Source organism: Martes martes (genome assembly GCF_963455335.1).
Source record: "Martes martes genome assembly, chromosome: 5".
Lineage (NCBI taxonomy): Eukaryota > Metazoa > Chordata > Mammalia > Carnivora > Mustelidae > Martes > Martes martes.
Genome location: NC_137892.1, coordinates 99,505,481 through 99,521,520, shown reverse-complemented (window position 1 = coordinate 99,521,520; position 16,040 = coordinate 99,505,481). Strand labels below are relative to the sequence as shown.

Sequence of the window (16,040 nt, the reverse complement as noted above, 5' to 3'; positions counted from 1 at the left end):
TGACGCCAGGACACCTGGGGGATTTCTACGCACCAGTGCCTCCCAGAGTGGGTGGATAGGATCTCGGAGAGGGCTTCAGATCCCAGGGAGCCAGGAGAGCCTGGCCCATCCCCCCGCGCCAGACTCAGGTCAGCCTGATGTGAAAGTTTCTTTCTTTTACCAGCAAGGTGATTCTGCCTTAGTGGTTGATGTAGTGAATTTAAAGGAGCTGTGCATTGTAGTTTAGGACTCCACTGTTCTGCATCACTGAAGGGATTTTCAAGGAGAATTTGGTTCAGATATACATACTTCTTATTAAGCAAGAAGACCATAGCTTTCTCTTTGAGTGAGCAATCATGGTTGAGAAAAAAAAAAAAAAGAAAGAAAGAAAGAAACCAGAAGCTAAATACCAAAGGCAAGCTGGCTGAGATTGCAAACAGGGCTGTCCTGCTCACTTTCTTTGCAGTGTTAATGAGTCGTCTTGTTTCCCCCTGTCTCTCCAGAAGTAAAGATGCCTAAAGTTACCCTTTTTTTATTTTAATGGTGCTATGTTTCGGTCTTTTCCAGTGGGTTTGTCTTTGTCTTTAAACAGCTTCCAGTAATTGCTACAAGGTCCCAAAGATGTGTGATTTAGACTCTGTCCAGAGTCTTTGGAGCATGAAAGAAAGTGGCTATTTGAATAAATTATGTATATTCTCTTGTGGACTCTTGTAAATCAGGAGTACAAATGAGCCACAAGCGGCGTGGAAAGGAGTGAATGGAACTGATTGTTTTGCAGAGAGATGGGAAATTTTAAAAGGTCCAGTTTATTCTTGAGGAGCATGAATATTTCTGAACCATTAAATTGAACTGTATGAAATTACCATTCTATAGGTCAAATATGGCAAAAGGTTGGCAATTCTTCATGGTTCATTTTAAACATATGAATTAACCTGTTTTCCCTGAAGCACTAAGGATAGGAACGTAAAGGTTTGTAGGACTCAGACTGATGCTCTGTCCTTTTAGCTGTATTTTCCACCCGCTGCCCCAAGCATTTATTTTGTGAACCAAGAAAGCAATGAATGCAAAATAAAACCTTGGGTTATTTAGAAGGGACAGACTGTAATGAATGATTCTGTGTGATATTCCTAGGTCATCCAAAAGGGGAGGTGTTTGAGTTTAGAGTGAAATTCCTGGATGGTTTTTATTGTTCATGTGCAAACATGACCATCAACTTTCATCTACCACAAGTAGGCAGCAAAATCAAAAAGTATGCAGTAGAACTAAATTTTTAAAAAATCCAAGTCTAAACACTAATGGAAAGAGAATTCATGTCATCTGAAGACCAAATTATTGCTTATTATTACTAATACATGTACCCACTGGATTTGGTGTGTGTGTGTGTGTGTGTGTGCGCGCGCGCGTGTGTGTGTGTAATCTCTGGGCTTAGTTTTGCATAACTTAGCTAAAGTAATTTCTGAGGGGACATTTTATGAGAATGACAAAATGATACAAAATAGATGAGCAGTTAGTTAGCAGAGAGACACAAATTAATGATGGCTGTGCCAGTCCTCAGGGTAAGAGAATTGTAATAAGGCTGCCAGAGGTGCCTGAGAAGGTTCTTTCTACGAGTGTCTTGAGGTAGTCAAATGTTTGCCAGTACCTTCTGTGGAAAGTCCTGACTGGTCTTTCATCTTTTCCGTGTAAAGCAGCCGATGGCGTGGATTCTCAAAATTCCTTCAAGAGCGGGTTAAAGGTAAAGTTAAGAGCGTTGTTGCTCACAGTTCAAAGTTAGAATCAAATTTGGTTCCAGGTGATTTCACATTATGAGGTCTCATACTGTAGCAATAATAGATGCCAGATGAAATTCAGTTGGTCTGTTAAGATAGAAAGCGTGCCCTGGGGATGCCTGGGTGGCTCAGTTGGTTAAGTGGCTGCCTTCGGCTCAGGTCATGATTCCAGCGTCCTGGGATGGAGTCCCACATCGGGCTCCTTGCTCCGGGGGGAGCCTGCTTCTCCCTCTGCCTCTGCCTGCCACTCTGTCTGCATGTGCTCACTCTCGCTCCTCTCTCTCTCTGACAAATAAATAAATAAAAAATCTTAAAAAAAAAAAAAAAAAAGAAAGAAAGCGTGCCCTGAGGCAAATTCTTGCCTCACTGATAGGCAGAGGGCAGTATTGAGATCAGTCATGGTATTTCCTTGTTTTCTCATCCCCTAGATGAGTTAGTTGAGTGTACAGATTCTCAAACTTTGCATTGAACTGACTTATAAGACATTTCTGTGCTCATGTCAACAGTGCATCAGGAAAAAAAAAAGGGGGGGGGGGTTTCAGTTAAGTGAGTTGTCATATCTAGCCGCTTACCCACTGAGGAAGTCTAATGCTGCAAGAGCTGGGAAGCTCTGGATTCTTGTGATGAGGAGATGCCATTTGGCCTTGGGTATGTTCACTAAGTACTGTTGCTTAAAAACTCAAGCTCAGGAAAAGCCTTAAAACAGAAGGCCTTGGAGAATGTTATACTTCCTGACAGCCGCTTTTAATACAGTGGTCCTCAGAGCCTACGTGGGGATGACATGAAGGGATTCTCAGGTCTCTAGAAAGATGGGGGGCTCCGAGGCATCTTAGAATCTGTGGGGGAAGGGAATGACCTACTGCCTTGATTTTTGTCCTTCTACCTGAAGAGGACTTTACATTGTCATTGTCACTTGAACACTCCTGTGTCACAGACTGGACAGCATTCTCTCATTTTTCTGTAACTGTGGCTGGCTCTCCTTCTGGCACTTTCCTACAGGTCTCCGTAGGCAAAACCCCCAGCGCCTCCCGCCAACACAGTGGAGGTTATAGTCTCATAAAATTCAGCCAGCAAACTACCCCAAAATAAGCTTTATTGCAAGAAAAGTGTCATATTTGATACACAGAACTACAAACAAAACCAAAAACCATAAGTTTTTCCTCACAAACACTTGATTACAAATTTACACTGTTTCTTTTTTTAGGTATTAAAAAAACAAAACAAAACCCCCAACTGGATATAAATTGGTTATGAATCTTTGGTCAGCACAGGTGTGAGAGGAGCAACCCGGAGCCTGCACGCGCTTTGGCCATTTCACATATGAGGTTTGGTCACTGGTCCAGGGACAGGTTCTTGGGTTGAGAAGTACACGGGGACGTTCTTCTATCAGCACGTCCTGGTACAGAATCTTTTCAAATGACTAAAGCAAACTAAACATCAATTCATTGTACAAACATCTCTCATACACAATAGGCTATGATAAAACGAGGCATATGGTGTATAACTACAGTATTAATGAAAATTCTAAAAAAAATGGATTTAAAAAAAAACAACAACATATATTCCTCGGCTGTACTGCATGATTTGTTTGCACATATGGCAATCCTGAAACAGCTTGAACATAATAAATGCACCATTAATCTAAGACAGCACCAAACACTACAGAACGCCAGGCGTTCCTTGGCAGAGGACCGGCCGCGCCTCGGCAGCCTCCGGTGCCGCGAGAGCGCGGCCCACCCTGGGTAGGAATGAGGTGTTGTGGGGAGCACATGTGCTTCCTTGAGGTTATATGAAGGAAATACAGTACGGTTTGGCCTGCAACGCTACTGGTCTCACAAGCAGTCAAGGTATTTTGCTACAGTGGTTGTGCTTCATCTTCGGTTGCCTGGTGTGTGTCTGGTGATGGGAACGATCGTCACCGCGAGCTGCTCTGGCTTTGATCTCCTTTCTGAAGGATCTCATGACATGGCCGTCTTTTAAGTTATTGATTATGCTGCCCTTACAGCTCTGGGAGGCTTTCTTTAAAAATCGTCAGATGGGTACCAGTTGGACCCCTGGCAGAAAACCAAAAGGAAACCTCTCTTGAATCTACTGGATTTTTTAAAAAGCACCTCTAAAAGAAATAGCTCAAATTTATAAATCTAAAGAAAAACAAGTGAGTTTCCCTTTTTGTTTACATAGTTTGTTCATTTCTCCATATATTACTGCATTAAAAATAAATAAACATCTATATTTTTTTTAATTAGCAACTATAGCAAAATACCCAAAGTGTTACAGACTGCTAACAGGAAAAAAAAAAAAAAAAAGCTCACATTATTTTTGTGCATTTAGTGCCATATGCTGATCTCTTGAACATTTAGTTTTAGTTTTCTTTTAATATATTTTAAAGTGAAGTTATATAAAAAATACAGTAACCACGGTTGCCTTTGTACTCAAATCTTTGCCCATACCAGAGTCTCAATTACTCCCCCCTGTGAGGGTCAACATTCTGCAGTCTGAGACAGGGAGGAAAGAAACAAAAGTCTTTTTTCCCCTCTTCGCAGTTAGTTGCTGATTTTTCCGAGGCTGCTGCAGGCTGGCTGTGCAGGGACTGGAGCCTGGAACCAAGTCTGTTAGGGGTTAATAGAGCTGGATCTGCAGCCTCATTCTGAGAGCCTCCCCGAGCTCCCCTAGGAGGTAGTCATCCTCATTGCGGTCTTCCAGTTTCTTAAGCTCCTTCTTCTTGTAGAGAGGGATGCTAGTGATTTCCAGTGTGTACGTGCCGGGCACAAGCTTCCTCTTGGCCGTGTGCAAGTAGCTGAGCCCATTTCTCTGGTGGATGCGGAAGATCCCCTCGTCGTTCCCTTGGGAGATGATATAGCGGATGTGGTTATTGAGGGGCTCTATGGCTGGCATGAGTTCTAGGATGTGCTCCTTCGAGCCAAGGCCAGAGAGGTTGAACTTCATTCTCACGGGGCTGTCCATGTCGACACTGTCCAGGCTGACGTGTTCAACCTGGAGAAAGAGAAGGAGAGGACGTGGGAAGAAATTCTAAGGCACACGCAGAGGACGGGGAGGGGCTTTCTGCTGGGGCTGTGGCCAGGGGGACAACTCTGTGCTCTTCGCACCACGAGTGATTGTACAGGGAGGCTCCCGCAAGGCCCTGGCAGCTGGGGGCAAGGTCGGTTCCACAGAGTGCAATCTGGAGTTCTGTACATCCTCTCATGCACCTGACCCAGGTCTGGTGACAGGGCTGAGCCTACAGAGAGCTTCACACTGTAAAATACTGTTGATGAGTTTATGGAATAACAAGCTTATTAATGAAAAAATAATTTAAGAAATGATGTTGGCTCTTAGCCAATAGTAGGGATGATCCCCAGAGCTATCTGGCCTCTGAAGGCCTGGCTTGATTTATAGCCATGAGTGGGGTGTGTTTACAGGGAGCCATTAGTGAAGACAGAGGGACCTGCAGAGTCCTGGGCTTGGGTTTGAATCAGCTTTGGTAAAAAACTGGTATGGCATGTCCCAGATAAACCAAATCTCACTTGGTCAGAAGGGTGGGAGGTTTTAAAATGCGATTTTATTATTTTTTTTAAGGATTTATTTTAGAGAGATAGAGGGCACAAGCAAGCAGGGGGAGGGGCAGAGGGAGACAGAGATACAAAATTCTGAGGCAGATTCCGTGCTGAGCACAGAGCTGGATATGGGGCTCCATCCTAGAACCCTGAGATCATGACCCAAGCTGGAACTAAGAGTCAGCTGCTTAACTGATTGTGCCACCCAGGTGCCCCTAGAATGCTATTTGTAAGACAAGCAAAAATCCAAAGCTTTGAGTGGATACCTTTAAGTAAGAACTTGGCTCTGCTGGCACATAAGTGCCTACTGGGGTGCTTGGGTGGCTCAGTTGGTTAACTGTCTGACTCTTGATTTTGGCTCAGGCCATGATCTCAAGGTCTGAGATCGAGCCCCACATTGAGCTCCATGCTCAGTGTGGGGTCTGCTTGAAATTCTGTCTCTACCTGCCCTCTGCCGCTCTACCTACTTGGGTACACATTCTCTCTTTCACAGATAGAAAAATAGGTAGATAGGTAGGTAGATAAAATCGTTTTAAAAAAAAAGTGCCCATCAGTGATCAGACAGAATCCTGTCCCCAGTATCACAGTGGGAGTTTTTCATAAGCAAAATTTCTGGATTTGTAGTCAAGGGGTATTTGATGGATATCTTAATCACCCTATTTAAACAGTTAGTACCTCAGTCAACTTAAAGTAAATCTAATACTGGCCTGTTTACTATTACAAAATAGAACCACAGACATTTTGGCTAGGGAAATCTTTAAGTTTTTTTTCCCCTAGTCCTTGTGTTCTGAGCTAATAATGCCATTAATTTTAATGTGTCTCTGCCATATTGTGTCTGTGAATTTAGTTATTACAAGAAAGCTGTAACCTCAATGAGGCTGAAACTGATGTAAAAGTTGACTGTGTAGTACATGTTCCTGCTTAAGGATAATATCTTGTGACAAGACAGAGGTTTACTCACGGCAGTGGGTTCGGGTTCCCCAACACTTCTCTTCTGTCTGCCATCTTTCTTAGAGTAGCCATTGATTTTACACTCATAGCATGCTTCTGGGGACAGAGCATTTTCCTCGTCGACCTCTGCATCCAGGGACAGGTACTGCCCTTTGTTAAATCCCATTCCTGAGACACAGTGGCTGTGGGCAAGAAGAAGCAAGGCATGGTTAGACTTCACCATTAACCGTGACTGTGGTTTTCCAGTGGTAGAGCAGAGACTTCTTGGAGACAAGAAACCAACAAAGTGAACTGTAAACTCACAAACAGGAAAACCTAATACTCCTGGTAACTCTTTCCTTCGACACTTGATGCATGAGATTCTCCCTCATTCTGAACATCAGAATTCTTGAGAGTACCTCCAGGCTTCTCCAGTTTTCAATCCTAATTCATCCGAAGCACTCAGGTGTAGTTAAATCACGAAGTTAAAAAAGAATTTCTGTTGCTTTGTTAAGTCTGAAACCTGTGCTTATGCTCTTGAGAGAGCTCGCTGCTGCAGCAGTTGCGGTTAGTGAGCTCCCATTATGGACAGTGAGAGTCACTGAGTTGGCTCTTAAGGACACCTACCTGGACCAAGACTTGGGTTTCAAGCACTATGAGGTACCAGTGGTAGACACATGTGTTCCCACCCCTCAGTGCCTGATTCACTCACTGCTCCTTCTGGGGAAGATGACCCTGACTGACTCATCAGTTCCTGTCTTCTGTGCTGGGAGAGCCAGCTGCTGGGTGGAAGGAGCAGGCCGCCTGCACCTCCGCTGCAGCCAGCTGCCCTCGAGACGGCTCGCTTGGGAAAGGGCCCTTTGCTGTAAGAAAGCAAGCCTGGGGGAGATGGCAGCACAGGAACTAGGCCCATCCTCTCTGTGCAGTATAAAGCCAGAGGAGCAAAGGGAGGGACAGGCTCCTTCCTTGGGGACCGCTGGGCAAGCACTTGCCGCAATTCATAGAAAAATCTGGGGTGTAGCCATTTCTACTTGAACTTTAGAACCCAGGTTCAGCGACAACAGGGAGCCATATTTTTCAACACTGACCTGTCTCTGGCCTTGAGGGATCTGAGTCAATTCAGGCTGTGCCAAGGGGCAGGAGAGTGCTACCTATATAATAAAAGGTGGTCTCACAGCCACCATAGAGGCAGCGGTCCTGCTGTGCTGACCTCACCAGGGGCCTTCCCGGTGGTGCTTCTTCCCATACCCTAAGTCCTCTGAGCAGTGCTTATTCTCCTGGGCTTTTCATCCCCGTCTACTTTCCTGCTTCCCTGTGTGTGAGGTGGGGTGGGGGGGTGGGCAGTGGCCTTACCCCTGTCCCACTCTGTAGTACCCAGGCGGGCAGCCGCAGAGGTAGCCCCCTTCCGTGTTAGAGCAGCCGTAATTGCATGGGTTCTTGGAGGATGAGCACTCGTTGACGTCGTGGCAGGCACTGGAGAACTGGTCGAAGGAGAATCCTGAGGGGCAGACGCACTTGTATCCCCCCAGGGTGTTGTAGCAGGAAGCAGAGCCACAGGCACTGGGGTTGGAGCATTCGTTCTCGTCTAGGAGCACAAAGGAAGAGACTCTTATGTGGGGGCAAAGGGGCCGTGGGGTGAAAAAGAGGCCCCGTCTCACAGTCTTGATGGTTTTATAGAGAAATATCTCTAGAACCATATTTAAAAAATGTTTACCCTGATGGCTGATTGGCAAAAGCATATAAAAGGAAAAACAACAACAACAAAACAAACCCCAAACCACCAAATCCCAACAAATCCGCCTAAATTATGGCTTTAAAAAAGCCTTGCCCTATCCTTTTATATTTTCTGTTTGTGCTGTTTCTCAATGCAATGGCAGTCCTTGGGGAGAGACCTTTGCAGTCTGTCTACTGAATAACTTTTATATTCTCTGAACTGAAGGTTACTTCAAAAGCCTGAATCTCAGGTCCATGGAGCTAGAAAGTAGATTACTATTTTCCAGGAGCTACAGGGAGGGAGAAATGGGGATGTCTGCTTATGGGTATGGTGTTTCTTTCTGGAGCAATGAAAATGTGATGGCTGCAAACTCTGGTGAGAATATACTAAACACCACTGAACTCTACGCATTTTGAAATAATGAATTTTCTGGTCTGTGAATTCTGTCTCGATTAAAAAAAAACCTCTATCTGGGTACATGAATATTCTCCCAGCAATTCCCAAATTCATTCTATATGCGGAGAAAATATATATAAACATTTAAATAGTCTGAATTAAAATAACTAGAGAAACATTATTTAAGTGGATCTACTGAACCAAAAATCTTGTATGCTTTTAGCTACTGAGAACCTGTTAGGGGCAGAATGTGTCTTCGGAGAGAGGTTTGCATCTGGGCATCAAGCTGATGTCAGTTTTACCTGTTTAATAATCAAACACTGTAAATTCTTGCAGGATAATTACAGGTTATACTTTCAGTTGCTCTTATTTTAACAACATCAAGGTCTGATTGTGCTTTTAACTTGGGAGATGACAATTTTGCTCTTAACTGTCTGGCTGATAGAGAGTATGTGGCTTGACTCCTTTGAGCTCTCTTATAATCCAGCTTCCGCCCTGGGCACAAGTCCCGTCTATGCCGTGGAATTCTCGCTGATTCCTGGGACTCCCCTGGAACAGAGCGTGTATGCTGACCTAGGATGTGACAAGTTTGTGTTTCAGCCCCCGTGGGGACACGTTCCATGTGTAAGGAGAGGACACGGCAGCTGGAGGGAAGGGCCTCCGTGGAGCCACGCAGAGAGCTTATGGAGGGTGCAGATGGGGTCTCCGTGTGGCGGGGGCCTCTTGCAGGAACCTGGAGCTCATTAAGTTCAGCATGTGGGTTACCGAAAGGGCAGACATTATGCGGCAACGTTTGTGTCATCATTGTAGTTTCACAATTAAATCAGGCCAACAAAATAGAGAATTCTTGATCTAAACCTGCGATGATTACCTAATATGTACAAGTTCTCAGTCTTCATTTCATCGGGAGAAAGTATTTAATGAATTCTTAATCACCAGGCTGCCCATGACACAGACATAACTGCTGTTTTATTTCTAAACACAAAAGAATTGGCATTCTGCCATAGAGGCTTATCTGTTCTAATCATTAACTCTGACATTTATATCCAGTATTTCTCTTGTAACAGAATGCAAATTAGGTTATAATTTAACAAAACAATCCTGCTATGAATATGGTATTAGACATTGTGTTAGGTAGAAAAATTATCTGCAAAACCAACTGAGTAAATGGTATTTACATACTACTGACAAGAACATTTAAAAATGTGTACTGTTTTCGTAAGCACCATGAAACACTTCATATTTGTATGTTACAAATGTGCATTGTGGTGTATTTTTATGGACTCTGGTCATCTCACTTTGAAAATACGTTCATGTTTGATACATACTTTGAGCTGATTTATGCTTCACTAAGCTGTGATCAAATTATTTTGAAGTGACCCCAGAAGCAACTGGAAGTTAGTGAATACTACATAACCAAAAACTTCCCTAATAAAAAATTTTTCTTTATATGCAAAGAGTAATACTTATTTTCAATTTTGAATAATTACAATGTTTGCAAACATCTGAGGAACTCTATAGCCTATATACCAGAGTGTTATAAATATTCTCTGGCAAGTGACCAGAAATATTTTCAAGTATTCATTTGAATTAAAACCTTTTTTCAGTATTAACACAAAAAAACTGTCATTTTCCTTAAGCTGGCAGTAGTATTAACAATTTAATATTAAACTATCTGATGCATTGACTCTGAACCGTTTTGTCCATTTACTAAGGGAATTCAGATAAATGTGAAAGAGTTCATTCTGCATTTCCCCCCTCAAGCATATGAAATGAGTAATGATATTCACATACGCACTAACAGGTAAAAATAATTTGTGGCCTTTCAAGTTGTATTTTGTCAGGATTCTTGTTCTTTTGAGAACCTGTTGCTTTTATTTGTTCCTGATGGTTTAATTCTATCCCTGCCATATAGCTGGGTTAAAATTCCCACTGGAATTATGTAGGGCTCAAAGCAAGGAAGTCAGCAATTAAAGTTGGGACCAGTTAGATTCCTCAACCCTGCACAGATGAATCTAGAACCTTTCCAAGTAAATCCCTGCCCTGACACTATGTGAGCTGCTGGGGGGTGATGGCCTTGCTGAAATGCCTACTCAGAGAATCCCCCAAAGGGGAATCAGGATGTAGAAGCAGCCTTAATTTTAAAATCAGACCGATTTAGTGAAAACCTGTACAGCTGTTTTTGCACTAGATGTTCACAGGCAGAAGCTCCAGAAAACTTAAAAACTTGGAAACTGAGCTGATACGCCATAGGTGCTCTTATTTATACTTAGGAACATTTCAAAAATGAGAATTCTATTTAATAAGCTGACACCCATGAAATATTAAAAGTTCATTCTTTTGCTTTAAGAGCCATAGAATTAACCAAGAAGACCATGTTATTTATAAAATAGGAGACCCTCCACTTTAGTAAGCAAAGCAATATAATTATTTTACACTGTTTCAATAGCTGTCTACAAATGCACTGATCTCTATATTCTCAAGAGTGTGCCTATACTTTGCCTGTTTATAAATCAATCCGAGCATAAGGACTTGTGCAGCATTTTTGTGTGTGAAGAGAAAAAGAAGTAACCCCACCAATCATTTTGATTGACTGCCTAACTCATCATTCTGACAGTCCTTGGAAACTGTGTCCCTAACTTCTTGATCACGAATGGTTTCTGCATTTCCCTGCACGAGCATCTATTTATTCATGGGCTGACAGAGCATCTGTCTTTGGCCTTGTACAAGACCACAGCCTCTCTGTGGCTTTCACCAAGCTGGCTTCCCTCCTTTGAAATTCAACTTGATTTTCTCTTCTCAATTCACTAAACTGTCATTAGAAATTTCTTTTGAGAAGACCACAAAGGATAAAATCAGATTAATTTATCAAGTGGATGCTCACAGTGAAGTATCTGAGAAACAAGTGGGGTAACTTAATCATGGCAGAGGCACAGGAGAGCAACCCACCGGCTGCCCTCAGGACCTCGATTCCCCTTCAGGCTCGGCTGCTGGGGCATCTGCTGAGGGCAGGTCCATGAAGTGCACTCAGACGGAGCCAAGAAATCAGGCCTCTGCTAAATACATCAACTGGCTATTCAAGCACAGAATAATGTTCTCTTTGATCAGGCTCTCCCTTAAAGGAGAATTTCCATTGACTGTTATCAATGCCACGAACAGGGTTGAGGGCCTAGAGACTTTATTTTACAAACACTTTTGTCTGGAGACAAATCCAATTCAACAGAATGAGCTGTAAGTAGTTACCTTTTCTACCTTCAGATACTTAGCCTTCTTCATTAACTGTATGCAACTGGAAAGCACAGATGGACAGTCCTTATTAAGCTGATCTGAATTCATTTAGATGTAGGACTTATGAGGGAGATGGATGGGCAATTCTTCAACCCCAAATCTAAAGTTAAGAAATTAATGATGAAAAGCCCCTGACCTTCGCAAATAAAGATGATGAATCTTGACACCATCTTCAGAAAGTTAAAATTACATCTAGTAGAAAATCGTAATTATACAAGCTCTAGTTGAGTTCCCTTTAGGGTACTTAAAACAACACTTTTATTCTGGATATTTTCAAACATACAAAAGTAGACTAATGTCACAGAGCCCCATGCATCCGTCCAGAGGACTGGTGTTAAAGTTCTAGGATTCAGAGGCTACACTGAAACATCAACACTTTTATTATTTGTTCATCTTACACAGATACTTTAAAGTAAGAAAGAAGATGCTATGTAACAAGTGAGAACTCACCAACACACTGATTCCACTGGTAATGCTGAATATACCCTTGAGGACAGCCACACCTGTAGCCTCCCAGGATGTTCTGGCAGCCATGTTGGCACCTGTGGTTTCCATCACATTCATCCACATCTGCAAAAACAATCCCGGCAAGATACTTATGCACCCCCTTTCCTCTACTGTTCTTAAATGCCCTCCAAGCACAACCTGTGTTAACTATTATCAGAGGAACTGATAAACAAGACACACAGAGAGGCTGTCAGTTTTTCCAAGTCACATGATTATTAGCCCGCAATACAAAGAATGGTTCTGAGATAAGAACCCACCTTATTCTACTTTTTTTTTTTTTAAGGTTTGTTTATTTGAGAGAGGTGGGGAAGGGTAGAGAGAGAGGGAGACAGAATCTCAAGCAGACTTCCCACTGAGCACAGAGTCTGATGTGGGGCTCGATCTCACGACCCTGAGATAACAACCTAAGCCAAAACCAAGAGTTGATGCCCCCACTCATGGTCTAAAATAAATAAATAAATAAGCAAGTAAGTAAATAAATCTTAATAAAAATCTTCATGTTTGGGAGGATATAAGCACTACAGAGATATCTAAAAAGTATAACTGTTTTGCATGCAAAAAATTTTATTACCATTTGACATTAATTAGATGCAAAATTTAAGTATTTAAATATATTATTTTTAGATATGATGTAGTATTATTACAACATATGGAATAATTTCTTTGTCCACACATGCGTACCCTTTTGGAATGACAACTGAGACTTTGAAATCTACTCATAAAGAGTGAAATAAAATTGGCATGTTTGATGTGTATATAACAAATTTATATGGCTAATTAATAAATGGTATCTTATGTGGATGGTCACAGGCTGAACTTACACGTGGCAAGCAGCTGTATGTTCAGAATACTTTAGAAGTTCCAAGGACTTCAAATATAAAATGTTAAAATGGAAATCTTTAAAACTGAACTTTTCTTGGCTACAAATTAGATTTATAAATGTCTTATACTTCTTATAAAGAGTATATTAAAACCCTGAATATATTTCTAGAATCCAGAATCATAAATCCCAAGGAATAATAAAGGGACACTAAAATCAATAAGGACTTAAATTGCAATAGTTTATAAAAACATAAGGGAATGTACAGAGTCTTATAATTTTTGGCATGGGTGTTTTGTAAAATATACCAATTCTACTATATTAGCCCTTGCAGTGGAAATATTGGAGAACAGTATAATATTTTGTTGAGTATAGACAGATTCTTATTTTATTCCCAGTTAAATGTTTCTTTGACTTTACAGGAAATACCTACTGTGAGGGTGGGTGGCTTAACAGAAAATGCCCATTTTAGAGAAGAGAGTGAATAGGAGGAGTTTCAGAACAAATAAAATGGAAACAGCTATCACTTTCCCCAGAGCTTTCATATATTTTACAATTCTCTTTGATAACTGTTTCTTTTCTTACACTTAACTTTCACACATTTAGTTATCATGGAAAAAAGCCCATCATTTTTTTCTGATGTACCTGTACACTACTGTACAGAATTACTAGCTACAGATTTCCTTTTCAGCTTTTTTTTTTTGGATAAGTAATTAGGCAAAGACTCCAGTTACTTTATTTTAATTTCTTTTCAGCACAACAGAATTCATTGTTTATGCACCACACCCAGTGCTCCATGCAATACGAGAATCCAGTTATTTTAATAGCCAGTTCATATAGAAGTTTTGTTCTATCATGTTAAAGTTTTCCTCTACCCCCAAAATGATATACGAAAATGTATGAACGAAAATCAACTGCTGAGTTGTTAAATACCTTTTTCTTTTTGAGATGATCTCATTTCTCGTTTGGTGGCTTGCAAGTTAAAAGAAAATAGTTTGCTGTATTAGTTTAAGGATTTTTTAGCAGATAAACTCACCTTCACAGTTTAGTCCAGTGGCATCGAGAGAGAACCCTCTTTGGCATTCGCAGCTAAAACTTCCAGGCGTGTTTTGACAGATTCCCTTTGCTCCACAAAGTGAAGGCTGAGACCCACATTCATTGTTGTCTAGCAAAGCAGGAAGGAGGAGTGTCAAGCTTCCCAATCATTATATGACTCAGATTTCACTACACGAAATGCAAAGTGAGGCATGAAAACCTAAGTTCAAGATGTGAAAACTTGAGGGAAATCTATGCCAGGATTCACTCTCACGTTAGAGGCATAAGTGGCAAAGAAAAAAAAAAAAGCATTTCAAGAGAGGTGAAAATAGAGCGTATCTTGGGCCAACTGAGGACTTGGTTATTGACAATGCAGACTGAAACTCTCTTAACATATGTGTGTCTTCTAGCATAAAATAACCCACCATGTTCATTAGCATGTTCTAAATCACAATGAGCCTTTATTTATATTTAGTCTGAAAATACATGGTTATATTTAGAATGCAATCTAAAGGTCCTGTTTGGAATATACCTACCGTCTATGTGCTTGGATCTTAAGTAAGCTTGGACTTCATGTATTTTTGCCTTTGGATACTATTCTTATGAAAAACACTTTTTATTATTTCTAAACCAGTAATCATGACCTAGAGGTTCTAAATGAAGTATGGAGCCATTCAACAGTCTACCATTTTTAATACACTTCTTATGCATCTACCCACAATTAGCAAAACTTCCCACATGCATGTGTCTTACCAATACAGGCCGTATGGTGCTGTGTGAAACCAGGCGGGCATTTGCAGGTAAAACCTCCCAGTGTGTTGACACAGAGGAACTGGCAGTTGTGCTGTTTGGTCTGACATTCATCAAGGTCTGAGGTGAAAGAGAGGCCAGTGAAAAAGAAGTGCAGAGTTACTTGGCCCTGCATTCCCTCTCAGGAAGCCACAGGATGTGGACATGTTCTGTTTGGGGGTATTTCGTGTAGAGTTCTGCTGGAAGTGTCACAAGACTCCCATAATGCATAGGGCGAGCAGAGGAATAAGTGACCAGCCATGTACTTCACTGTGCACTAAATGCAAGAATTAGAACCTTAGGCTATTCACTGTGAGAACAGTTGGGGGGACGGGTTAAATAAAAATAAAACAGAAGCTGGAAACTGATGAAGGTCTGAAAACAAGCATTGAGTCAGGCTCTTAGGCTCCAAGTGAACACAGCATCATAAACACCAGAGGAAGCAAAAACACGGCATCTGTGTTTCTGGTCATAAATGGAATTTATATTTGGACTATACTAATAGAAAACTCGAGATGTAATTCTGGTGAGATTAGAACTTAATATGGGAGAATATATTTAAATAAATGTAGAAACTATAGCACTCATTTTAAAGCTTAATAAACATGCATTGTCTGCACTCATAACATGCAAAATTAAACTGACTCACAGAGGTTCACTAAGATCTAAGAGAACAGTACTGCTTACTATAATTATTATTATTATTTGGTATTCCTTGGAAATAAAACTACATCTTCTTAAGAATAACCTGTATTTCAAACATTTAGCTAGACAGAAATTTCCTCAATCCATTCATTCCATATAGGAGAGGTTTATGATAAAACTGAATGCATGAGTCTTGCACTGGAGCTATCGTCACTGTCTAGTTTAGTTTGATAATTACTTTTAATAATACCTGTGCAAAAAAATGAAATTCACCCATTCATTTTCAATCTTCTGCAGTCAATGTGTAATAAAGATAGATGAGAGGAAATAAAATCTTAAATAAGCAGCAAAAGAAATCTTATTTTAGTTATTTGTTTCAATCTCTTCCCTCCCTAACATTTTTTTGTTTTATATAAGTTCACTAAATTATCATTTTGTGTGGTGTGCTAGATAAGAAGGAAACAGCTGTGATTTGGGCTTTAATTCTCCCTGCCTCCTACCACGTGTCCTCTGGTAGAATTTTCTGTGAGTAATCAAGTGGTCACCGGGAAGATGTTCCTTAACGAAGGCCATGCAGCCAGAAAAGCTCCCTAGCTGACTTTGGATGTGCAAGG

At 41.2% G+C, this 16,040-nt stretch overlaps 1 protein-coding gene across 1 annotated transcript in view; it reads right to left on the bottom strand.

Annotated features, from left to right (window-relative positions):
* Nucleotides 1-4,367: 4,367 nt before the first annotated feature.
* FBN2 (fibrillin 2) overlaps nt 4,368-16,040 on the bottom strand; it is a gene marked incomplete at both ends in the record, with an annotated part of 261,800 nt that continues 250,127 nt past the window's right edge. The window contains 6 exons of the mRNA XM_080804778.1: nt 4,368-4,742; nt 6,264-6,435; nt 7,586-7,817; nt 12,081-12,200; nt 13,994-14,122; nt 14,746-14,862. Of these exons, the coding sequence (XP_080660904.1) occupies nt 4,368-4,742; nt 6,264-6,435; nt 7,586-7,817; nt 12,081-12,200; nt 13,994-14,122; nt 14,746-14,862 (1,145 nt within the window). The remainder of the gene's footprint in view (nt 4,743-6,263; nt 6,436-7,585; nt 7,818-12,080; nt 12,201-13,993; nt 14,123-14,745; nt 14,863-16,040) is intronic.